Raw genomic sequence first — 24,703 nt, forward strand, 5'->3', positions numbered from 1 at the left:
TGCAGAAGCAAGTGGTGGTCCTCACTCAGTAGATGAGGCTCCAGGAGGTGTGGGTAGGGTTGGCTTGTATGGGCTCAGTTGCGGTCTCCCATTCAGTTAGACAAAAACAATAATCCTAATAATAATAATAATAATAATAAACAAGAGGACAAAAAACACAAACTGCATAAACAAACAGGAAAAATGATTTAAAAAAGAAGGAGGGGAAAGGCAGTAAATTAGAAGAAATGTTTAAAGAAATAATTTAAAAAAGACAAAAGAAATATAAATAGAAAAAGAGAAGAAAGAAAAACCCCACAATATCTGTGGAGGGGCAAAAAATGAGAAAGGATCAGGGGCAAAATAGAGAAAAGAGCAAGAGCAAACGAATAATGAAGAAAAAAATGGAAAAACTCCAAAAAGTAAAGCAAGGGATGGGAAAAAGCAAAAGAAAGAAAAAAAGATGGGAACCAGGAAAACGGAATGGGGGGAACAAGAACCCAGGAATGGAGGGGGAAAAAAAAGAATGAAAATAAAAGGAAGGAAAAAAAAGAATAATTTTAAAATAAACGAAAACATATCTGGGGGTGGGGGCAGGACAAGGCACAGAGCACACAGACTGGGATGGAACTCCTGCCAGTCCAGAAGGTGGGTGGAAGTGGGCGATGGACACACCTCTGTTCATCAAGAGGGTGTAGAGTTTAAAAGTAACAAGGGAAGTGTCGCCCCTTTCCAGTCACCAGCCTCCAAAATGGTTGCCTATCCTTGGCAAGTGACCCAAGGTCACTGGGATCTGAACGTTGCCACTTGTAAATATCCAAAACGGTTGCACCATTTGCAAATATTCAAAGTGGTTGCACCCTCAGGACAGCCCAAAGTCCACATCTCAGTTTGTCTCATTTGCTGTTTTCCTTTCTAGTCATCAGGCACCAGTGCAGTTGTCCATGCAGCCCTTGGCAGGGCCAATTCCTAGGTTACTGCCCAGATGCTAATGCCACTTGTAAACTGGCCATGCCATCAGCTGATGGTCTGCAGCTCCATATGTCTCTTTATTCACTTTTTTCATTCAGGTTCTTCTATTAGTTGGTATTTAATCCACTCCTGTATTTTTCCTTTCAAACCTCAGAGCTCCAGGATTATCTTCTGTATCTCTGTCATTGATTTCTTTTTTCTTTGTTGAAGAGGGTCTGTGTAGCTTATCTGTCTATTCCACCATCTTGCCAGAAGTGCGTTTCCAAGCTCTTTATAGCTCAGACTGGAAACTACAAGTCCATTGATATAAATGTAAGGACTAAAACAATACAATATTTACAAGGAAACATAAGAGAAAATATTAGTGACCTTGGATTAGACAAAGAGTTCTTATATATGACACCAAAAACATGATCCACAAAACAAAAAAAATTAATAAATTTAAAATGTTTATACTTTTAAAAACACCATTAGGAGAATTGAAAGATAAGCCACTGACTGGGAAAAATATTTGCAAATCATATATCTGATAAAGGAGTTGTATCCAAACAATATGAAGAACTCTCACAACTCAATAAGAAAACAACATAAGTTTTAAAAGGTCAAAGGATTTGAATAGAAGTTTCGTCAGAGAAAATATGCAAATGTCTAATAAGAACATGAAAATATGCCCAATATCAGCCATTAAGAAAATGCAAATTAACCATAAAGAGATATGACTTCACACCTATTAGAATTGTAGGAAAAACAAGATCCTTACCCTGTGCTGTGTAAAGCCAATGATCACAACAGGTTGAAGTGGGAAAACAAAAGGTTTATTGAGTATCAATACCCAAGGAGACAGAGAGAATCATTTTTCTGAAAAGTCTGTCTCCCCAAGCAAAGGGATAAGTCTGACTACATAGGGAAATGGGATGGGGGCAAAGATTCCCTGGACTGCCAGGAATGACTTTGTTCTTCCTTGGTTACTCCCGGCTTGGTGTCTCTCTTTCCAAGGTCATCTCGCTTCATGGACTATGGTCCTCAGCCGAAACCAGTCGTGGGAGAGAGATGTGCGTAAGAGAAGGTGTAACGGAAAATAACAACCCTAAGAACATATAATTGAAAATAACAAACCTGAAGAACTCAGTGTCCGTGAAAACAAAAGGGAGAGAAAAATAGCAAGTTAGTCACTATGATTAAGGTCTATTTTGATCATGCCTGTTAGTCTGTTCAAGTTCTGCAATTTTCGGGGAGGACCCCTTCGGCCATCAGCCTTCTCTGCAGGATGGCTATAACAAGAGAAACAGCCAAAAACACAAGTATTGGCAAAGTACGGGTAGACTGGAGCCCTCATACATTGCTGGTAGAAATGTAAAATTGTTCAGTCACTTCAAAAAACACTTTGACAGATTCTTAAAGAATTAAACCTAAATTGGCCATAGTATCAAGCAGTTCGGTTCCCAGACTTCTACCCAAGAGAATTAAAAGTATGTGCCCATCCTAAGAGTTCCATGCAAATGTTCACAACAGTCTTACTCAAAAGAGCCCCAAAATGGACAGGACTCAAGTGCTCATCAGCTGATGACTGGATAAACAGAACGTGGTATATCCACTCAATGGGCTATTATTTCACAATAAAAAGGAATGAAGAACTGATCCATGCTACAACAGGAGTGAACTTCAAATACATGATGCTACGTGAAAAGACACCAGACCCAAGAGAACACACATTATATGATTGAGTTTATATGAAATGTCCAGAAAAGGAAAAGGAGAAATTAAAGACACAGAAAGCAGATTGGGGGTGTTGGGAGTGGGAGCAGGAAGTGGCTGCAGACAGGCACTAGGGAGGTTTTGGGGGTGATGGAAATGTTCTGGTATCAGATTGTGGTTATGGTTGCACAATTTTATAAATTTACTAAAAATAATTGAATTGTACACTTAAAATGGGTATATGTAAATTACCCCCCCCCCAATAGAGCTGTTAAAATAAAAATCTTAAAAAGGAAATGGCTTAAGGGAGGAACTGCCTCAATTCTTTCTGTCCCAGGAGGCCCCTTGGCTGAAATGTAAATTTGACCACTTCCTCTCGATTGACCAGCTCTGTGTACTGAAGGGTGGTGGAGGGTCTTCAGAGATCTTATTACACCTTCCTCCTGAAGCTGTAAACCTAAACTTCTGGAACATTTACAGACCCAGAGGGACTCCTCAAGGAATGCTTCCTTGAATACAGATCTATCTGTGAGAGGACCCATGTTCACCCCAATGGGCATAAGCTGAAAGCAGTTAAATTTCCACCTCTGAAGGCATCTTTTTAAACACCAAGGGGCTGTCTGGCTTCTGCTGCACCCCGCTCACTTTCTAAGCCATTCCCTGGGAGGGGGGGGGAGCAGAATGCAGGCAGTCCTGGGTTAAGAACATCTAGTGTTTACAAACCAAGTCCAGTAAAGCCTATTATATTAAAACTTCGAGATACATACAATGATTTGTAATCATAAATGAATGCTACTTTGTGATGCACATCAAAATGTTATATTATTAGTGCATTATTACATTAAAGATGTTTTAGTGTATCTGGAAGTGTTTCTTTAATGTTTTTATACATTGAAAAGTACATTATATGCTATGTACAAACATTTGACTAATTGACATTAGGTACAAACTGTACCTAACCTTTCTGACTTACATACAACTTTGACTTAAAGACAGACTTAGGAATCAAACTCGTTCATAATCTAGATAACTGTCTGTACTCTTTTGAAAACGCAAACTAGATTATACCATTTTCTTGATGAAAACCTCCGATGGCTTCCCACTTCCCTTGGAACAAAATGCAACTTTCTTGCCACGTCCTGGAAGGCCGGGTGGTGTGCACGGAGTGCCACCTCCCCAACCTCACCTCCTATTAGTCCCCTGCTTGCTCACTCTGTTCTGCCACACTGCTCTTCTCAGGTTCCTGGAGCAAGTCACCACTCTTTCCCACCCCAGTGTTTGTTGTTGTTATTAAAGAGAAAAACAAACAACCAAACAACCAAACTCACTGCCATTGAGTCAGATCCAACTCATAGTGACCTCTCCTTGGGTTTCCAAGGTGGTATCACTGAGGAAGTAGATTGTCCAATCTTCCTTTCAAGGAGTGGCTGGTGGCTTTGAACCTCCAACCTTCTGGTTAGCAGTCAAATGCCTTAGGCACTACCCCACCAGAGCCAGGTTGGTTCCAATTCATAGCAACCCTATGTACAATGGAAAAAACCCTGCCTGGTCTTGTGCCATCCTCAAAATCGTTGCTGGTTTGAGCCCACTGTTGCAGCCACTGTACCAATCCTTTTCATTGAGGGTCTTCCTCTTTCTCACTGACCCTCTACTTTACCAAGTATGATGTCCTTCTCTAAGCACTGGTCCCTCCTAACATATCCAAAGCACACAAGACAAAGTCTCACCATCCTTGCTTCTAAAAGACCATTCTGCCTGTACTTACACCAAGAGAGAGTGGTTCATTCTTCTGGTAGTCCATGGAATATTTAATATTCTTTACCAATGCCATAATTCAAAGACATCAATTCTTCTCTGATCTTCCTTAGTCACTGTCCAACTATAGTATGTGTATGAGATAATTGAAAATACCATGGCTTGGGTCAGGTGCACCTTAGTCCTCAAAGTGACATCTTTGCTTTTTAACACTTTGAAGAGGTCTTTTGCAGCAGATTTCCCAATGCACTATGTCCTTTAATTTCTGGCTGCTACTTCCAGGATGTTGACTGTGGATCCAAGTAAAATGAAATCCCTGACGATATCAATCTTTTCTCTGTTTATCGTGATGCTGCTTATTGGTCCGGTTGTGAAGATTTTTGTTTTCTTTACATTGAGGTGGGATCCATACTGAAGACTGCTTTGGGTTAAGTGCTTCAAGTGCTTTCAGCGAGCAAGGTTGTGTCATCTGCTTATTGCAGTTTGTGAATGAGTCTTCCTTCTGTCCTGATGCCATGTTCTTCTTCATATAGTCCAGCTTCTCGGATTATTTGCTGAGCATACAGATTGAGTAAGTATGGTGAAAGAATAGAATTCTGACCCACACCTTTCCTAACTTTCAACCACGTAGTATTCCCTTGTTCTGTTTGAACAGCCTCTTTGTCTATGTACAGGTTCTGCATGAACACAATTAAGCGTTCTGGCTTCCCATGATTTGCACTGTGTGAAGGCACTTAAAAGAACTAGGTGCTTGGCAAAAGGAGAGGCTTTTGCCAAAGATGCTGGCCAGACTCCATTTTTGTTTTGTTTGCTGCTTATTCTGAGCTGACCTTCAAAAGTCAGCTAGCCAGTGAACTTCAGGAAGCCTGCAGGCTCTCCTTCTTAGCCTTCATGTCACGCTGGCTCAAGGAAGCTGGCCTTCAAGATATCCATACAGGAAACTTAAATTACTCAAACTCTGCCATTAGCAAAATAATGTTTAAAGGATCTCGCCATTGTCTTGTGTCTGTTAAAGCATGAGCTTCGTTAATATCAACCAATCAGATTTTTTTCCTTGTAAATTCCTGGATTTTCTGTATTCGAGCTCTGTGAAAAATTCCTTTTGCTGCAGTACTTTGCTGAATCCTCATAAAGTGCTGCCCAATTCTGGATTGTTTCGTACTTTCAATAAATTCTTTGCTTTAATTTAAACAGAAGCTCAGGTTTGCTCTTTGACACACTATCCATAAGTGATCCACACACAAATGCTTTTGCATAGTCAATAAAGCACAGGTATACATCTTTCTAGGAGCTCTGGTAGCATAGTGCCTAAGGCACTTGACTGCTAACCAGAAGGCTGTTGGTTCAAACCCACCAGCCACTCCTTGGAAGGAAGATGGGGCAATCTACTTCCGTAGTGATACTGCCTCGGAAACCCAAGGAGGGGTTGCTATGAGTCGGGGCCCACTCGACAGCACATAACAAGAACAACAACACACATCTTTCTGGTATTTTCTGCTTTCAGCCAAGATCCATCCGACATCAGCAGTGATATCCCTCGTTCCACATCCCCTTCTGTATCTGGCTTGAATTTCTGGCAGTTCCCTGTAGATGTACCACTGTAACTAATTTTTGAATTATCTTCACCAAAACTTTATTTGCATATGATATTAATGATTTTTTTTTTTAATCATTCCCCCATTCTGTTGGATCACTTTTCTTTGTAATGGCACAAATATGGATCTTTTCCTTATTGGCCAGGTAGCTGTCTTTCAAATTTCTTGGCATAGATGAGTGAACGCGCTTCTAGCATTGTACCCATTTGCTGAAACATCTCAATTGGTGTAATGTCAATTCCTAGAGCCTTGTTTTTTGCACTGCCTTCGATGCAGCTTAAGGAGCCCTGGTGATGTAGCAGTTACGACATTTGGCTGCTGGCCAAAAGGTTGCTGGTTTGAACCCACCAGCTGCTCCATGGAAGAAAGATGAGGCAGTCTGTTTCCATAAAGATTTACAGCCTTAGAAATGCAATGGGGATTGCTATGAGTCAGAATCAACTCAGTGCCAGTGAGTTTGGTTGGTTTTGGTCAGTGCAGCGTGGAATCACATATCACCTCGTGAAATGCTGCAGCAATGACGAATTCTTTTTTGGGACAGTGACTCTGTATTCCTTCCATCTTCTTTTGATGCTTCCTTCATCATTCATTATCATGCCCATAGAATCTTTCAGTATTGCAACTTGAGGCTTGAATTTATCTTCAGTTCTTTCAGCTTGAGAAATGCTGAGCGTGTTCTTCCCCTTTGGCTTTCTAACTCTTGGTCTTTGCATATTTCCTTACAAGACTGGGCTTTGCCTTCTTGAGCTGCCCTTTGAAACCTGTTCAGCTCTTTTACGTCATCATTTCTTCCATTCACTTTAGCTGCTCTGCGTTCAAGAGCAAGTTCCAGAGTGTCTTCTGACATCTATTTTTGTATTTTCTTTCTTTCCTGTCTTATTAATGACCTTTTACTTTCTTCATATGTGATGTCTTTGATGTCATCCCACATGCCATCTGGTCTTCAGTCATTAGTGACCAATGTGTCAAATCTATTCTTGAGATGGTGTTTAAATTCAGGTGGAATTTGATTATTTAAGGTCATACTTTGGCTTTCATGGACTTGTTTTAATTTTCTTCAGCTTCAACTTCCATAGTCAGCCCCTGGCCTTGTTCAGACTGATGATATCAACCTTCTCCATCATCTCTTTCAAATGTAGTCTATTTGATACCTGTGTATCCCATTTGGTGAGGTCCACGTGTAGAGCCACCACTTATGATATTGCCTTGAATAAGTCATTGATCTTACAAAATCCTATCATGCCACTTCTAGCATGGTTTCTGTCATCAAGGCCATATTTTACAAATACTGTTTCTTCTTCATTGTTTCCAACTTTTGCATTCCAATCACCAGTAATTATCAATGCATCTTGATTGCATGTTTGATCAATTCTAGACTGCAGAATTTGGTTAAAACCTTCCATTTATTTATCTTTGGCATAGTGGTTGGTGCATAAATTTGAATAATAGTCATATTAACTGGACTTCCTTGTAAGGTATTGATATTATCCTATCACTGGCAGTGTTGTACTTCAGGATAGGTATTGCAACATTCTTTTTGGTGATGAATGCAATCCCACTCCTCTTCAATTTGTCATTCCCAACATACTAGACTGATTATTTGGTTCAAAATGCCCAATACCAGTACATTTCAGCTCACTAATGCCTAGAATATCCGTATTTATGTGTTCTATTTCATTTTTGATGACTTCCAATTTTCCTAGACTCATACTTCATACATTCCATGTTCCAGTTATTAATGGATGTTTGTAGCTGTTTCTTTTCAAGTTGTGCCACATCAGCAAATGAAGGTTCTGAAAGCTTTACTCCACTCACATCATTAAGATCAATTGTACTTTGAGGAGGCAGCTCTTCCCCAATGGTATTTTGAGTGACTTCCAACCAGAGGGCTCATCTTCCTGCACTGTATTACTGTTCTGCTGCTAGTCACAAGGTTTTCACTGGCCAGTGTTTTGAGAAGTAGATTGTCAGCTCCTTCTTCCTAGTCTCTCTTAGTCTGGAAGCTCCACTACCAGCTCCCCTGCTGGCATTTGAAACACCAATGGCATAGCTTTCAGTATCACAGCATCATGCAAACCATCACAGCACGAGAAACTGACAGATGAGTGTGGTCAGTGTCTATGCACTGCCTAAAACATTTCCTACTCACGGCTGGGTCCATCTTATCTGGTGTTCCCTCAAATGTCACTACCTTGATCTCTAGTCTGTTTTCCATGACACTTAGTACAATTTGCATTTAGTTTACCTGCTCTTTTTGTTTGCTTCTCCCCACTAGAATCTAAGCTCTATGAGGGCTGCCATTGTATGCATATTTCTGTGGGGCTTGCTCAATAAATATTGGTGCAAGGAAGGAAAGAATGAAAGAATGGATAGATGAGTGAATTGATATAAGAATAGATGAGTGGGTGGATGGACAGAAGAATAGATGGATAGGTGGGTTAAAAAAACAAACAGACCAACCAAACTCACTGCCATCAAGTGGGTTCCGACTCACAGTGACTTGGGTTTCCGAGGCGGTATCTCTACAGAAGTAAATTGCCCAGTCTTCCTTCTGAGGAGTGACTAGTGGGTTTGAACCACCAGCCTTCTGATTAGCAGGCAAATGCCATAGGCATTATGCCACCAGAGCTCCTGGATAGGTGGGTAAGAAGTGGAAAGAAGAAGGAGAAGAAGGAAAGTGGACAGGAGGGAGGAAGATTGAAGTCCTTGTGTCCACACAGGCTGAGAAGCAGTGTAGTTAGTGAGTGAGGAAAAATGTGAGTTCAGGAGCCCAAATGACTGAATTCAAATCCCAACTGCTACTCACCAGCTGTGTGTCCTTGGATAAGTTACTTAACCTCTCTGAGCCTCAGGTTCCTCATGTGTAAAACAAGCATGAAGATGATGATGATCATGACTATCTTCTTGAGTATTTCTGAGGCTAAGTGAGCCTGTGCATCTTTAAAGTCCTTAGAACCCTGAGACAGAGCAAAACCAAACCAACCCAAAGTCAATGCCATTGAGTCGATTCCAACTCATAGCGACCGCATTGGGTTTCCAAGACTGTAAATCTTTACAGAAGCAGACTGACTCATCTTTCTTCTAGTGGAGTGGCAGGTGAATTTGAACCACCAACCTTTTGGTTAGCAGCCAAATGCCTTAACCACTACACCACCAGAGAAGCTCTCAGCAAACACTAGCTTGCTCTACTATTACTTCTCTTAATCTTTCTACCTCCCCACCAATTCCCATACTAACAAAACAAAACTCACTGCTGTGGAGTCGTTTTGACTCATAGCGACCCCTCCTTGGGTTTCTGAGGCAGTATCTCTATGGAAGTAGATTGCCCAGTTTTCCTTCCGAGGAGTGGCTGGTGGGTTTGAATCACCAACCTTCTGGCTAACAGTCAAATGCGTTATGCACTATGCCACCAGAGCTTCTAATTCCTATACATGTTGTTGTTGTTGTTACGTGCCATGGTCCCAGAAAATTCACCCTGAAGAGCAAGAGAAAGAAAAACTCACTTCCTCTCAAGATTTGCTCTCCAGGGAACACGAGCTATTTTGGTGGTGGGGAGGGGAACCTTTCTAGGGTAAACATCTTCCAAACCTGCCACAGGGGAATTTGTACGAAGTTCTTCAAAAACATCTAGAGAAAGTAAAAAAAAAAAAAGGAAAGAAAAGAAATTGTGCTTTCTCTTTATACCCTGGAGTGATCACGTGGGTCAGGGGCGCATTGTTTCCCAAAAAGGAGTCAGCTGGGGAGAGATGGCATGTGTGTTTGAGCCAACTTCTGTCATCAAACCAGCACAGAATAGCCTCCATCTCCAGGTGACAGTCCATCCTGACTTGGGCCCATTTCTGCAGCCTGAGGTTGACTGAGGAATCACTACACCCAGGTTCAAATCTCAGCTCCCACAATTTCTAGCTTGTGTGACTTTTCACACCTCTGACCCTCATCTCCATCTGTAAAATGAGAATACTCTTGACTGCTTGCTTCCCAGCGTTGGTGGGATGAAATGAGATCGTATAGGTGCCGAGGAAACGTAAGATAGTATTAGTAGCAGCAGGTGTGGTTGTGTTCTTTTGAGATTTCTGGGCCAGAGCCCCTTGAATGTTGTCCTGTGATCTCTAACAGAAAACAAAACAAAATTCACACATCCTCCTTTGGAAGCAGCTTGGAGAGTCCCCAGTGTTAATGGCTGCCTTCCCTCACGCCTTGTTGTCATTGGTTGTTTGGTGCTGGGGAGTCCATTTCAATTCATAGTCACCTTTGTGACAGGTAGAACTGCCCCCATAGCCTATTCTAGGCTGTAGTCTGTGGGGAAATAGATTGTGGGATCTTTGTCTAATGCAGGCCTGGGTGGATTCGAAATGCCAAACTTGGTTAGCAGCCTTTTCACCCCCAGGGCTCCTTCCTGCCTTCCTTGTGTTAGGTGTCCCCCATTTGACAGATGGGCAAAGTGAGGCCCTCTGAAAGGTGATGCCACGAACCCAAGAGGTTCTTTTCTAAAGGGCACCAAAATAAGGTCTTGTGTCCTACAGCCAGGCAGCCGAGGCTGGTCCAAAGGCAACGAGAGAAGAGATGGACAGGGTCGGACCAGAGCCCTGCTCTCAAACTCAGACCCTTATTAGTCCAGCAGGCAGCAAGACTGAGAGAGGCAGGCCAGTGTGCAAACTCTACAAGAGGGTCTTGTGATGGGGACGTTGGGCAAGTCTCTGGCCCCGGTGGCCCTGAGTTTTCTCTCTGAGCTGATCTGGGGTTTCTCGGGTGTCTGACTTCCAGGAAGTTGAGGTCCCAGCTGTGCCTCCCCCTTCAAGCCCGAGCCTCCCTCAGTTTCCAGTCTGTGGAAGCGGTGGTTCACGACCGCCTTGCCTGCCTGCGTGAGGGCTGTGGAGATGATGTCACCCGCCCCCAAGCCACAAACGTCACTCCTGATGGCCACAAATGTCTTACCAACAGGTGACCTTTGAAAGCGAGCTGTGGGTGCCTGCTGCAGCCAAGCCTGCTCCCACCTCTTTCTCACTCCCTAGCTCCGCTGCGGGGGCGGGGCCGCTGCGGGGCGGGGCCGCTGCGGGGGCGTGACCTCGGAGGGGCGGGGTCGCTGCGGGGCGGGGCCGCGGAGGGGCGGGGTCGCGAGTGCAGCCAGACGCCGCGAGCCCGCCACACTGGGCTCCGCCGCTAGCTGAGCACACGCGGCCCCGCGGGGATGGACGCCCGGCGCGCGGCCCCAGACAGACCGACTGTCGTCTCTGCTGAATGACCTCCACTCCGTGTGACCAATGGGCTCGAGGTCCCACTGTCCGCCTGCTTCTCCCTGTGTGACTGACAACAGCACAGAGGTCTGTCTGACTGGTTGCCTGTGTGTCTGCCTGACTGCCCTCCTGCCTATTGCTGGACTTCTCCATTTGTCTGCCGGTCTGTCCATCCCTCGGTGCATCCGATTGGTCCCTGCATGATAGTGCCCGTCTTCTGTCTGTGTTGTGACCTCTCTGGAGGTGGCTGGTCCATCGGCGTGGGCTGCATCTGTGCTGGGTAGCCACCTGCCCTCCTGGGGCCCCCGCTGCCCGTTTTGGGGGGTGGCAGTTCATTTGACTGTCTTGTTGATGACTCAGGGAAGCTTGTGGGTTCCCACCCTAGATCCTTGCCCATCCTCTTGGACCCTTATCTCCCACTCACGCTGAGCCTAGCCCCAGGAGCCCACAGGCTGCCCCAGGCACCTGAGTGGGTTTCCGAGGAGAAGCTGAACCACAGGTAATGCACTCCTGGCTCTCTGCTGGCCTGGGTGGCCTCTCTGCCTCAGATGCCCGTCCCTTGCCTAAGACATCCAGGGCACAGGGAAAGATCCAGAGAGAGGGCGCCTGTGCCCCGGTCACAGCCGGGGACACTGAGGCACTAAAGTATCATACAGTGAAGCTAGGTGGCTCAGGGTGAGGGGAGTTCTTTGTGGGTGGACATCAGCAGAATGGCTGAGATGACCCCAGGAGCTGTCTGTGGAAACAGCTAAAGGGGTGGGGTCAGCAGGCAGGTTCAAGGCCACACATTGACCCACAGTCACACTGGCTCTGGGCAACTGAGCTGGGTGGGGATGGCTATGGGTACAGGGAGTGTGATGTTTTTACGTGGCCCATTCAGTGGTGGTGGTGGTGGTGGTGGTGTGATCACCTTTGTGTGGCTTCAACATTTTATTACCTTTCTGTCTAATTCTTACACAGTCCTTTGAAGCAAGGGCAGGTGGGCCCATTTCAAAGAAATGGGGCTCAGACAGGTAATGATTTCCGCAACGTGGCTCAACTCGCAGGCAGCTGGGTGGGTCTCAGCCTGGCCCAGCAGCTGCCCTTCTCAAGCTGTCTCCTCGTCATTCTCTCTGAAAGCTGACAGCATTGGGGATGGGCCTGATGGTGAGGGAGAGGTGAGCCCAGGTATGAGGGAGCATGGAGGAACGGCAGGTTGGTCCTCCAGGGAAGGCCTGGCAGGTTGCCTCCACAGATGGGTTGAATGTTGACTGTGAAAGAGGGAAGGGATACTCCTGGCAGAGTCCCCAGGTGAGGAAACACCTGGGCCAGGGAACTGAGGACTCATTGAGGAATATCATGTTCACTGAGCTGCTCAGCTAGAGCAGGGGGCCCAGGGCAGAGGTCTTAGGAAGTCACGAGGTGGCCCTTGGGAGGATACCTGCAGCTGGGGTGCAGTGGGGATTTCAGAAGCACATGCAGAGTGGGGGAAAACCTGGTGGTTCAGAGTCTGTCTGCGGGACCTCCGGGGAGTCTCTCTGCTTCTACTCGCCTTAGTTTACTCATCTGTAAAATGGGACAAATGGAGCTCTGTCCTTGTGCGGCTGTTTGTGAGACATCCAGAGCATAAACTTGTGAGAGCTGCAGGTTGGAGGCCTGCCCAGAGTTGGTCTCAGATACCAGCTTCCCTCTTTGGAAGGTAATTTGTGCTCTAAGAGGCAGCTCAGATCTGTGGAGGGGAAAGGCCAGACTCCAGGAAGCTGCAGGGACTCTTGGGTAGCTGGGGTCCTGCTCACCCAGACCCTTGGGCGCTGGCCCAATCAGGTAGCAGGCACTTCAAGATATCCCATAATTCCCACACCACCAGGTAAGGCTGGTGGCCTGCCTCAGCCCATTTCACAGATGAGGAGACAGGTCCAGTGAGGAGACCCTGGCCCCAGGACATTCCACCATGAGCTAGGATTTGGCCTCATTCTGTCTGATGTCAAGACCATAGCCCTGTGGATAGGATACCCTGAAAACAAGATTCATGTCCAGGGGCATCTTCTGAGGGGTAGCCAGGGTGGCTGGGCATCCAAAGGCAGGTGAGAAGCCCCCGGAGGGAGGTCCCTGGTCCTCTGCTCCCCACAGTGCTTCAGCACAGCCCTGGTCCTGCCCGCCCAGCCCTGGGGGGTGTCTGGATCCTTATTCAGCCCCTCAGCTGATGGAGCTGAGAGCCCTTGTACCTGGAGGGGCCAGAACTGGGGTGAAGGTGGGGAGAGCAAGGCAGAGCTGAGCCCCAGGGGCTGCAGCCACCTATCCTCTGGTGAGGTCATAGTCAGGCCAAGAGAAGGGGCTGGGGCCCGGTGGGTGGTGAGTAGGGGAGCCCAGAGGAGGAGGCCAGCTCAAGAGGTGGGAGGTCCGCAGGTCACCAAGAGCTTTGAGAGGCGCCAGCTTCTCTTCACTGCAACATCAGGGCCTCCCTAGGGCCCTAGATAAAACCTGTTTGTGTAGAGTTGATTCAGATTCATAGTGACCCTACAGGGCAGAGTAGAACTACCCCACAAGGCTGCCAAGGCTGTAATCTTTACGGAAGCGGATTGTCACATCTTTGTCCTGTGGAGTGGCAGGTGGGTTCCAATCATGTCTTTTGGTTAGTATCCAAGCGTTTAACCGCTGCACCCCCAGAACTCCACCTGATAGCTGCCTGAATGAAAGGAAGAGGAGCAGCCTCACCTGGTAGAGATAGCACCTTCAGAAACCCCACAGCCATGACTGACCACACAGCCCTCCTCCACGCAGCTGGGATGCCCCAGGTCAGGTGGGGGGCTTTGGGCCTGGCTCCCCAGGCCACTGCCGGTTGTGATCTTGGGTTGTAGAGTCAGCCAGGCCTGGGTTCGAATCCCAGATTCAGCACTGTCACCTGTGTGACCTCCAATAAGCCACTCAACCTCTCTGAACCTCAGTTTTCTCGTCTATAGTATGGGAGTCAGAAGGCCTATCCTGGATTCATTGTAAGGAATATATTCAACATGCACCTATTAAGGCCTGCCGTGTGTCAGGCTGTGAGGCTGAACAGGTGTCTGTGGAGCTTCCAGACTGAGACAGACTAGGAAGACAGGCCTGGTGACCTGCTTCTGAGAATCAGGTGGTGACAACTGTATGGGTCACAGCAGTGCGATCTCCAGCCTGTCGTGGGGATGGTGCAGGATAGGGCAACAGCTTGTTCCTTTGTGCACAGGGTCACTGTGAGTCAGGAGGTGACTTGATGGTAGCTAACAACCCATGGGGACTTGCTAGGGGCCACGCAGGGAATCATTTAGAAGTAGAGGGAAGAAAGCTGAGACATCACAGGAACAGACCCTTCCCTGTGGAGGGCAGTCTTCCCAACCTCCTGGCCCGCCTCACATGCTCCCCCTGCCCTGCCTCCAGTGCCTTCAAGGACTGGGAGTGGAGGGAGAGGACTCAGCTGGGAGGATCCCACTCCCACCCCCAGCTCACAGGTGCCACCACCCCCACTCCTTGCCCTGGCCCCTGGCCAAAGGGACTTTTCACACCAGCTCAAATGAGAGCTCTGAGTAAACCTGGAACTTCTCAAACGATGAGAATGTTCCCTGGGGTGAGGGAAGGGGGCCCCCCGTGTGAGGGCCCCAACTGGCCACAACATTTGCAGCAGAGACCAGCCCCAGCTGGCCTGCTGGCACCTGCAGCCCCAGGAGGGACCCAGTCCCCCAAATCACCCCCAAGGAAGTGGGACAAGAGCCGACCTGGCTCCTGGATCAGACCGAGCCTTCCTTGCTATGTGACCATGGACAAGGCTCTGGACCTCTCTGGACCTGAATTTCTTCATCTGCCAAGTGCACTTGATGGTTTAGTCCAGGCCTGGGGCCTGCAAACATTCTCCAGTGTGGGTTAGTCACAGTCAGCCCCATTTGGCCTGGTCTGGGGCAGGTTGGCAGAGGCTTGCTGGGAAAAGAGAGGAGAGAAAATAGGCTGCTAGCCCTGTCTCTAACACCCTACCTTCCCCACATCAGAGGTCCTTTCTTCTGCTACTATGCCTAGGGCCAGGCTACCCAAAGCAGCACCTACTGGTCTGGGGGAAACAGGGCTGGAGTGACAGGGTGGCCTATAGGAGCTGGGAGAGGCTGCACCATCAGCAAGGTTGCCCAGGCTGGTAGACATTGCAAGACATAGAGAGATTGAATAGGTATGGAGAGGTTGCTGGGACAGCTTAGATGCTGAGCTGAGAGGTTGCACAGGCTGGGGGAAGTTTCAGGAGGGAAAGGTGCTTCAGGCTAGGACAGGCTGTGTGAAGGGGGACCATTCACTGCCTGGCTGGGAGACACAGAGAGAGGCTGAGAGGTTGCATAGGCTGTGAAAAGACAGGCCCTTCCCTTCATGTTCCCAGGTGCCTTGGTGCAGCTGTCCCTAGATACCCACAACCTAGCCCTCACCTCTGGCCAAACAAAATGAAAAAGCAACTAATATTAGCCACATGCCTACAGTGTACCCAGCACCTGCCTCACATTCCCTCAGCCGGGCCAGAGCCTCTCCCTCCATTCTCCAAATAAGGACAACTGAGACTCAGAGGAAGGAAGAGAGTTGCCAAGGTCTCATTGTGGGTAGTGGCAGGGCCACCTTTCTGGTCTGGGGCCACTGGGCTGTTTCTAGCCTGAGAGCTCCACTTGGCTAAGAACTCACTTTGTGACACTAGGCAGGTCACCATCCCACTCTGAAACTTCCTTGTTATTAATCTGATGACAGTGATCACTCAGACTCTGGGAGTTGAGATTGTTACCAAGAGGTGAGGGTGGGGTGGGGAGAAGGCTGGGAGTTCCTGGGGACAGTGACAAGGCTGATGGGGAAACCAAGACCTCTCTCAGGGGCTGCCTCTGGCACTGTTCCTTGTACTGCTAGACTCAGCAGTGCTTAGCTTCATTCATTCATTCATTCCTTCGTCAGCTACTTGTTGAGCATCTACTGGGTCCCAGTCTCCATTCTGTGTAGTGAAGAGACAAACAATCAACAAACTCACTGCTGTCGAGTCGGTCCCGACTCATAGCAACCCCTCCTTGGGTTTCCGAGGTGGTATCACTGTTGAAGTAGATTGCCCAACCTTCCGAGGAGTGGCTGGTGGATTTGCACTGCCAGCCCTGGATAGGTTTCCTTACCTGTGGGAGCTTACATTCTATGACAGAGACAGACCATAAACATAAAATCGGCACTGAGTCACAATATTACAAGTGCTATGAAGGAGACAAAGCAGGGGGTTTATGCCACAAAGAGCCTCAAGGGCGATCCACTTGCGACAGAGCAGATGGCCTCTCTGAGGTGGAAAGTTTGAGACTGAAAGCCATCCTTTAAGGAAGCAGAGAAAAAGTGTTCTTGCAGCAGGAACGACACATGCAAAGGCCCTGAGGTGGGAAGAGAAGTGGGAACATTGGAACTTTTACCCCCATCCTGTACATAGAGGCCCTCAATGCACTGGATTTAACCAAAAGGAGTCAAAAAGAATAAGATTTAAGCTTGCAATGTAGTGTACATAGGTTTTAACGTTAAGGGTAACCCTCACATCCACTGCATTAGGAAGTTTTCTCTTTCATTAGCTATTCATTTACCAAGAGTTCTGAGCACTTGCTGTATGTTGGGCACTAGCCGGTCATTGGCTATTCAGGAGTAACGGACAGACACATGGCTTCTGTGTAGAGGTGCTCAGAATGAGACCTGTGTGCCTCTGGGGAGGGTGAGCCCCAGGGGAAGGAGTGAGTCACAGCCCTTGGAGAGGTCAAAAAGATTTAAGAGGAGATGATATTTGAACTGGGTTTTGAAGACTGAGTAGGAGTTGACAGTTGGCCAAGGAGGGTAAGGAATTCCCGTGGCTGAGACAGCATGCCCAAAGCCTGGAATCCAGATGATGGGCGTGTTGGTGGAGGTGTCAGGAATCTGGTGTAGCTGGAGTCCAGGATGGAAGGTGAGGGATAGAGGGTATGTGTTGGAGGCCAGATCCCAAAAGATCTTGAATATCGTTTACTCTGGAGGTCACTGGGAAGCCAGGGAGTGGCACGGTTGGTGTGAGGTCTGATTGGAGGGGTCACACCAGGGAAGTCAGGGAGGAGGTCCAACAGAAGGGCAGGTGGACAGAAGCCCTAAAAGACCAGGGAGAACCTCGGAGCCCTTTCTTCTGTGTTCCTTCTTGGAAAGTCCCTCAATCTGGACACTTCCCTGTTGGTTTTTGATTCTAACATTTCTGGGGAGTCCCTCCTCACCTACCCCATTTCTTCTCAATCCCTGTGGGAACCGGTCATTTTACTTTTACCATACCCTCACCTTTCACTTTCAACCCACAACCCCTCATTGAAGATGATGACTGATTTGAGGAACCCATCAAATCCCATTCCTGAATAATCGGTGAGGTAATGAAGATACAGGGAAGCCGAGAACTTGGGTTGTTTTCCAGTTTGGGGAAGTTGAATAAAGCTGCTTTGAACTTTATGGTGCATGTTTGCTGGTCTGCTTATGTACACCTTTTCTCTTAGGAGTATAACCTAGAAATGGAATTGTTGGGTCCTTTGTGTAGGCAAAATTTTCCAAAGTGATCTTACCAATTTGCACTCCTACCAGAATAATAAACAGAATAGAGAAGAAGAGTTTCAGTTACTCCATCTCTCTTCCAGCACTGGGAATTGTCTATCTTTTTTCATTGTAGCCATTTTGGATTGGTAGGTAGTGGTATTATATTGGGATATAAATTTGCATTTCCTCCATAAATAATGATTTTGAGCACCTTTTCATATGCTTTTTGGACACTTGGTTGTCCTCTTTTGTGAAGTGTCTAAGTCTTTTGTCCATTTTTTTAAAAAAATTGTGGTTTCTTTTCTTTCTTTCCTATTGCTTTATTGGAATTCTTTATATATTCTTGATATTAGACTTTTGTCAGATTATCTATCTCTGTCCGTCTGTCTGTCTATCTATCTATCTCTCCTCCTATTTTGATTTCTTTTTCCATTCTCTTAAAATTCTTAATTTTGAAGTTCAATTTATCAGTCTTTTTTTTTATGGTTAGAAATCTGTGTGCTGTTTGAGAAATGTCGCCTGCCCTAAGGTCATGATGACCTATGTTTTATTACAGAAACTTTAGTGTTTCTCGGGGAGCTCTGGTGGCGTAGTGCCTAAGGCACTTGACTGCTAACCAGAAGGCTGGCGGTTCAAATCCACCAGCCACTCCTCGGAAGGAAGGTTGGGCAATCTACTTCTGTAGTGATACCACCTCAGAAACCCGAGGAGGGGTTGCTATGAGTCAGATCCGACTCAACAGCAGTGAGTTTGGTTTTGGTTTGAGTGTTTCTGGAGTTGATTTTTTATGTATGGTGTGAGGTTTGGGGGCTCGAGTTTTAATTTTTCTATATGAGTACACAAGAATCTTTGTAAAAAGTATCATGCTTTTCCCACTGCTTTCTGGTGGTGCCTATGTTGAAAATCAAAGGGCTCTATGTAAGCCTATTCCTGGACTCTTCTTTTCCATGGGCCAGTTTGTTTTTTCTTGCACCAATGCCAGACTTTATTAATTACTTTAAAAGTACTGATATTCTTCTTCAGAATTGTCTATTCTCAGTCCTTTTCATTCCTGTATAGATTTTAGAAATAATCTATCAAACCCTTGCTGGGATTTTTTTTTTTTTTTAATCTTAGGATTTCACTGAAACATTAGTTCAATCTGGGGAGAAATGAAATCTTGAATACATTGTGGTGTCCAATTCATGAACATAATATTTGCCTCCATTTACTTATATTTTCTTTAATTTATCTTAGTAGTATCTTATAGTTTTCTGTGTGAAAGGTCTTGTACATTATTCATTATAGTTATTCTTAGGTATTTGATATTTTAAAATGGTAATGTAAGTTGTGTAATTAAAAACATTCCATGTTTGCTGTTTGTTGTTGTGTTGTCGTTTTGCCGTCGAGTCGGCCCCAACTCATAGTGACCCCTCCTTGGGTTTCCGAGGCAGTATCACTACGAAAGTAGGATTGCCCAACCTTCCTTCCGAGGAGTGGCTGGTGGGTTTGAACTGCCAGCCTTCTGGTGAGCAGTCAAGTGCCTTAGGCACTATGCTACCAGAGCTCCTGTTGTTGTTGTTGTTGTTGTTATGTGCCGTCGAGTCGGCCCCGACTCATAGCGACCCCTCCTTGGGTTTCCGAGGCAGTATCACTATGGAAGTAGGATTGCCCAACCTCCTGTTAGTGAGTAGAAATTCAGTCTTTTTTTTATATTGACCTTGCGTTCACCCAGCTACTGCTAAAGCTACCCATCTCTACAGCCTTTTTGTCAATGGTTTATCTGTTGAGTTTCCTTTTTCTAGATACTCAAATCCTGCACCATTCCATCATTTTAGTTTTCAAACTTTTCTGAATGTATTTATTTTTCTTGCCTTATTGCATTGGCATTGACTGTGATCTCCAGTTCATGACATTCTTGTCTTTTTCTTAACCTCAGAGAGAAAGTGTTCAGTATTTGACTATTAAGGATTTTATATATATATATATATATATATATATATATATATATGTGTGCTCTTTATCAGATTAAAGACGATTCCTTCTATTCAATGTTTTCTCAGAGTTTTTCTTTTTATACATATAATCAAGTGTGTTTCTGAGCCTATTAAACAGTCATATAACTTTTTTTCTTTATTCTGTTAATGTGGTGAAGTAGATTTCTGATTTTCAAATGTCAAACTAGATTTGCATTCTTGAAATAAACCCCATGTGATAATATATTATCTATTTTTGTATATATAACCAACTTTCATTTGTTAATATTTTGTTTAGGATTTTTGCATCTATATTCATGAGAGACATTGATCTACATTTTAACTTTCTTTTAATGTCAAGCATTGTTATCAAGGTTATGTCTTTTAATTCTAGTGTTTAGTTCAGTTGCATTTAATATAAGTACTGATATGTTTAGGATAAAGTCTGCCCTTTTCCTGTTTGTTTTCTTTTTGTTCCCATCTGTTCTTTGTTCCCATTTTCATATTTGTCCTTTTTTTAAGAGGCTTCCCATCTGGGATTATTTTTCTATTGCCCCCCCCCCAAAAAAAAAACCCCTCACTTTTTCATATATTTTGAAGCAGATTTAATAGTGATAAATTCTCTCAGTACCAACTCCCTCTTTTTTTTTTTTTTTTTTTTGGTCTGAAAATATTTTTACCTTGCTGTCATTTTTTTTAAAAAATTAAATTAGGATTTAATTCACAAACCACAAAATCCACCCTTTTGAACTGTACAATTCAATGGTTTTTAATCCATGCAGTCAACACCACTGTCTAGTTCTAGAACATTGTCATCACTCCAGAAGGAAACCCTGTGTTCATTAGCAGTCACTCCCCACTCACCTCAGCCCCAGCCCCTGGCAACCACTAATCAATTTTCTGTCTCTCTAGAGACAGAATGGCAGGATTTACCCAATGGCAGGATTTACCTTCTCAATGGCAGGATTTACCTTCTTAAAGCCATCCTAGTGGCCACTCGAGTGCTATATAACTTGTTTGCCCTCCCATGTTTCTAACAGTTTTTTTCCGCTCTGTGTTGGTAATTATTCCCAATGGCAGGATTAGTCTGATACCAACTGCTCCATCAGAACCAAAGTGTAAGTTTCTCCTCCATGCAAGTTTTATTTTATGAAACTAAGAATCCCATTTTAAATGTTATGAGATAGTTTAGACATACAAAGAAGCATAAACCAAACCAAACACCAAACTCACTGCCATCGAGTCGGATCCGACTCATGGCAACCCCTCCTTGGGGTTTCCAAGGTGGTATCACTGCGGAAGTAGGTTGCCCCGTCTTCATTCCGAGGAGTGGCTGGTGGGTTCGAACTGCCAACCTTCTGGTTAGCAGTCAAGTGCCTTGGGCACTGTGCTACCAGAGCTCCCACCAAGAAGCATGTTGTTGTTGTTGTTGTTAAGTGCCGTAGAGTCGTTTCCAACTCATAGTGACCCCATGCACAGCAGAACGAAACACTGCCCGATCCCACGCCAGCCCCACAATCCCTGCTATACTTGAGCCCATCATCACAGCCACCGTATCAATCCATCTCATTGAAGGCCTCCCCCTCTTTCGCCGACCCTCCACCCTACCAAGCATGACATCCTTCTCCAGGGAATGGTCGCTTCTTACAACATGACCAAAATAGGTGAGACGAAGTCTGGCCATTCTTGCTTCCAAGGAGCATTCTGGCTGCACTTCCTCCAGGACAGATCTGTTAGTTCTTTTAGCAGTCCACGGTACTTTCAGCATTCTTCGCCAGCACCACAACTTAAGAGGCATCAGAACAATATAATCAGTAGTTCCTATCACTCAGCTTAAGCACTCCCTCCGCATCATGTCTTTCCTACACTGTTCTAAATTGGTATCCATCGTCTCCAATTTATTTATACTTTCCTAACATATATATGATCATCTAAACAGTATACTGAGCTGTCTTACGTGTTTTTAGGTGTGACACCAATGGTTTTATTAGGTATATGTTTTTCTCTAACTTACTTTATCTCTCTCCGCATTTTGATTGTGGAAGTCGTTGGCTTTGTTGTGTGTAGCTGTAAGAGATTCATTTTTCCATTGAGTGATGACCCCATCATTAATTTTTCTCTTCTCCTGCTGGTGGACATTTAGGTTGTTTCCAGTTTTTCACTATTAATGTCAACACTGCTACAAACATTGATCCACATGCTTCTTGTACACACGTGCTAGAGTTTCTTTAGGAGTGTATATATAGTGTGAAATTGCTGGGTCTTGGACAGGTGCTTGCTCAAGTTTATTAGATCATGCCAAACTATCTTCCAGACCAGTAATATGAATGTACATTTCCACGAGCTGTGAAAAAGAGTTACTGTGCACCATGCCCTCAGCAACGTATAATGTCAGACTTGCATTGTCTACCAATCTGATAAAGTTAAAATAATATGTCATTGTGGTTTTGTATTTGCATTCCCCTGTTGGATGGTAAAGTTCAGCACTTGATATTCTCCAAAGTGCTTACCACTATCTGACTTCCTATCCCCAAGCCTCTCCACCTCCCCAGAAGCTCTTGAAATCTGGCCAACGTTTAGTCTGAATTACCACAATCCCAGACATCATTTCTGGCCACTAGAGCCTGATGGATGAGCACCTCTCTGGGGCGCCATCCTCCCCAGCACTGTACTGGGGTGCTTCATGCACAGTGTGTCTTCAATGCCCACAAGAAACCTCCAGCCAAGATTCATGACCCACATTTTGCAAATGAGCAAACTGAGGATCAGAGAGGTCAGGGAACTTGCCCAAAGACACACAGCTGGGGCCCAAGTCAGGAATCTTCATTCTTTGGCGGGAGCCCCCATGGGCAGAAAGCTGCAGGGGCTCACATAGCAAGGTAGCCTTTAGGGCACCTTCTGTCCTTCATTCAGGAAAAACACCTGGTGGTCTGATCTGCATGGGGGTCCCTGCTTGGCACTGGGAAATAAGTTGTTGTTGTCTGAATGGGAAGACTCATAGAAGGATGGACTCAAGGCAGGGTGGGCAGTGGGAGGAGTCCCCACTTGATGTTGTAGGAGCCCATAGAGGACACGATGGAGAAGTATTCACTGTTTGAGGCTGATGTTGCCCAGAGCGAGGGGTTTATTTCAGTGTGGAATATGCCTGAACCCTATTGGGAGAGAATTAGAACGTTTACAACCTCTTTCAGTCCTGATGACAGAGGGTGTGAGAATCTCAGTTGGATGCTGATGTGTGTTAAACACCAATCTGTTACCTTTGATCTTTCTCCCATCTCCCAGGACTCTTGGGAAGACAATGTTGTTGTTGTTATTTGCTGTTGAGTCAGACCAGACTCATAGCTACCCCTCCTTGGGTTTCTGAGGCAGTATCACTATGGAAGTAGATTGCTCAACCTTCCTTCCGAGGAGTGGCTGGTGGGTTTGAACCGCCAGCCTTCTGGTTAGCAGTCAAGTGCCTTAGGCTCTACGCTACCAGAGCTCCCTGGGAAGACAATAGTCTCTCACTAAAATTCAGTTGCAGACTTTGGTTTTTCCTTGTATTTCTTTAAAGCATGATGAAAACATGCAACCATGGATATGATTGCTTGGGGTTAAATTTTAAAAAGAGAGTTGGTTTAAAGAAAAAAATATTACATACCCGTGGTCTACAAAGATGGTCAAAATTTTAAAAAGTGGGAAATTTTGGAAACTCTTGGCTTCATCCTTCCGGTGCCCTCCATTTCTGATGCTCTAAATTCTGTATCAATCATGGCTGTTTACTGAGTGTTTATGAGTCAGGGGCCAAGTCCTAGGCTTTATGCAAATTTCTTCCTCAAATTCTCAGAAAAACCCTGGAAGCAGATTTTCTGTCTCCATTTCACAAAGCTTGGAAGTGCCAGCCCAGAGAGACATGGTCAGTAAGTGTCAAGTTGGATCTGAATACTACTGTGATGCCATGGTCTGTGCCCTTCACCACTGCCTCCTTGATGACTTTGTTAGAGGTTGGGGGGGGGGCTATGGCTGGGGTCTGAGTAGGATCTAGGGGAGCAGGGAAGGTATCCAGAGGGTGGAGCTCTTCCCGTTGTGAGTCAGGCATGGTGTCTGGAAGAAGCCATGTGTATGACTTGGTCACTGTGTGCGTCATCCCTCTGGCCTTCAGTTCCAGCTACACTCCTGCTTTTGGGGACCAGTCTGGCTGGGACTCCAGGGTCTGGGCAGGTGGACACACTGGTCTCTGGTTGGCACTTCCCCAAGCAGACACAGAACTTTCCAAAGTTGGGTGCAAAGGGCAAAGTGCCGCGAAGGGCCTAGCATTGACAGCCTGGTGGGTCGTTCTGCAGCATAAAGCATCTAAGACCACTCTCCGTGAGTGGACTTGCTCAGCTCTCCAGGTAGGGCCCTTCTCCATCTGGGCCAGAACCAGGGAGTCCCTTTGCCTGCCCTTTGTCCTGCTTGGTTAGGCCTAGAGGTCTTAGGGTGTCATTTAGTAAGAAACTTCATTATTGGGAGCCCTGGTGGCTCAGTGCCTAAGGCATTTGACTGATAACCAGAAGGTTGGCAGTTCAAACCTACCAGCCACTCCGCCGAAGGAAGACGGGGCAATCTACTTCTGTAAAGACTGACCGCCTAAGAAACCCAGTGGGGGTGGCTATGCATTGGAATCAACTCAATGGCAATGAGTGAGTGAGAGTTTATCTTTGTGTGTGTGTGTGTGTGTGTGTGAGAGAGAGAGAGATTTGGGTGAAAGTTTACAGAGGAAATTCACTTTCCATACAGCAGCTCGCATACACTTTGTCTCATGACATTAACTACAATTTACCACAATGCAACAGCTCCCCTCCCACTTCTATAGTTACTTCTTCCCTGTGTCCATCCCTCCATGCACCCCTGCCCCCTGAGCTGTCTCCCTGTGCATAAGCAGCCCTTCCTTCTCCCATGATTGTTCTCTCCAGGGAGTGTATCTACCTCAGGTAAATGTTCAACTCATATGCCTGTCTTTTGTTTG

The 24,703-nt window shown here is 45.7% G+C and overlaps 1 protein-coding gene across 1 annotated transcript in view; it reads left to right on the forward strand.

Annotated features, from left to right (window-relative positions):
* IL21R (interleukin 21 receptor) overlaps positions 1-24,703 on the forward strand; it is a 48,820-nt gene that overhangs the window by 4,963 nt on the left and 19,154 nt on the right. The window contains 1 exon segment of the mRNA XM_007950284.2: positions 11,562-11,729. Coding sequence (XP_007948475.2) covers positions 11,562-11,729 — 168 coding nt within the window.

The sequence above is a fragment of the Orycteropus afer genome, unplaced genomic scaffold (assembly GCF_000298275.1).
Source record: "Orycteropus afer afer isolate SDZICR_OR568_19922 unplaced genomic scaffold, OryAfe1.0 scaffold00266, whole genome shotgun sequence".
NCBI classification, from domain to species: Eukaryota; Metazoa; Chordata; class Mammalia; order Tubulidentata; family Orycteropodidae; genus Orycteropus; species Orycteropus afer.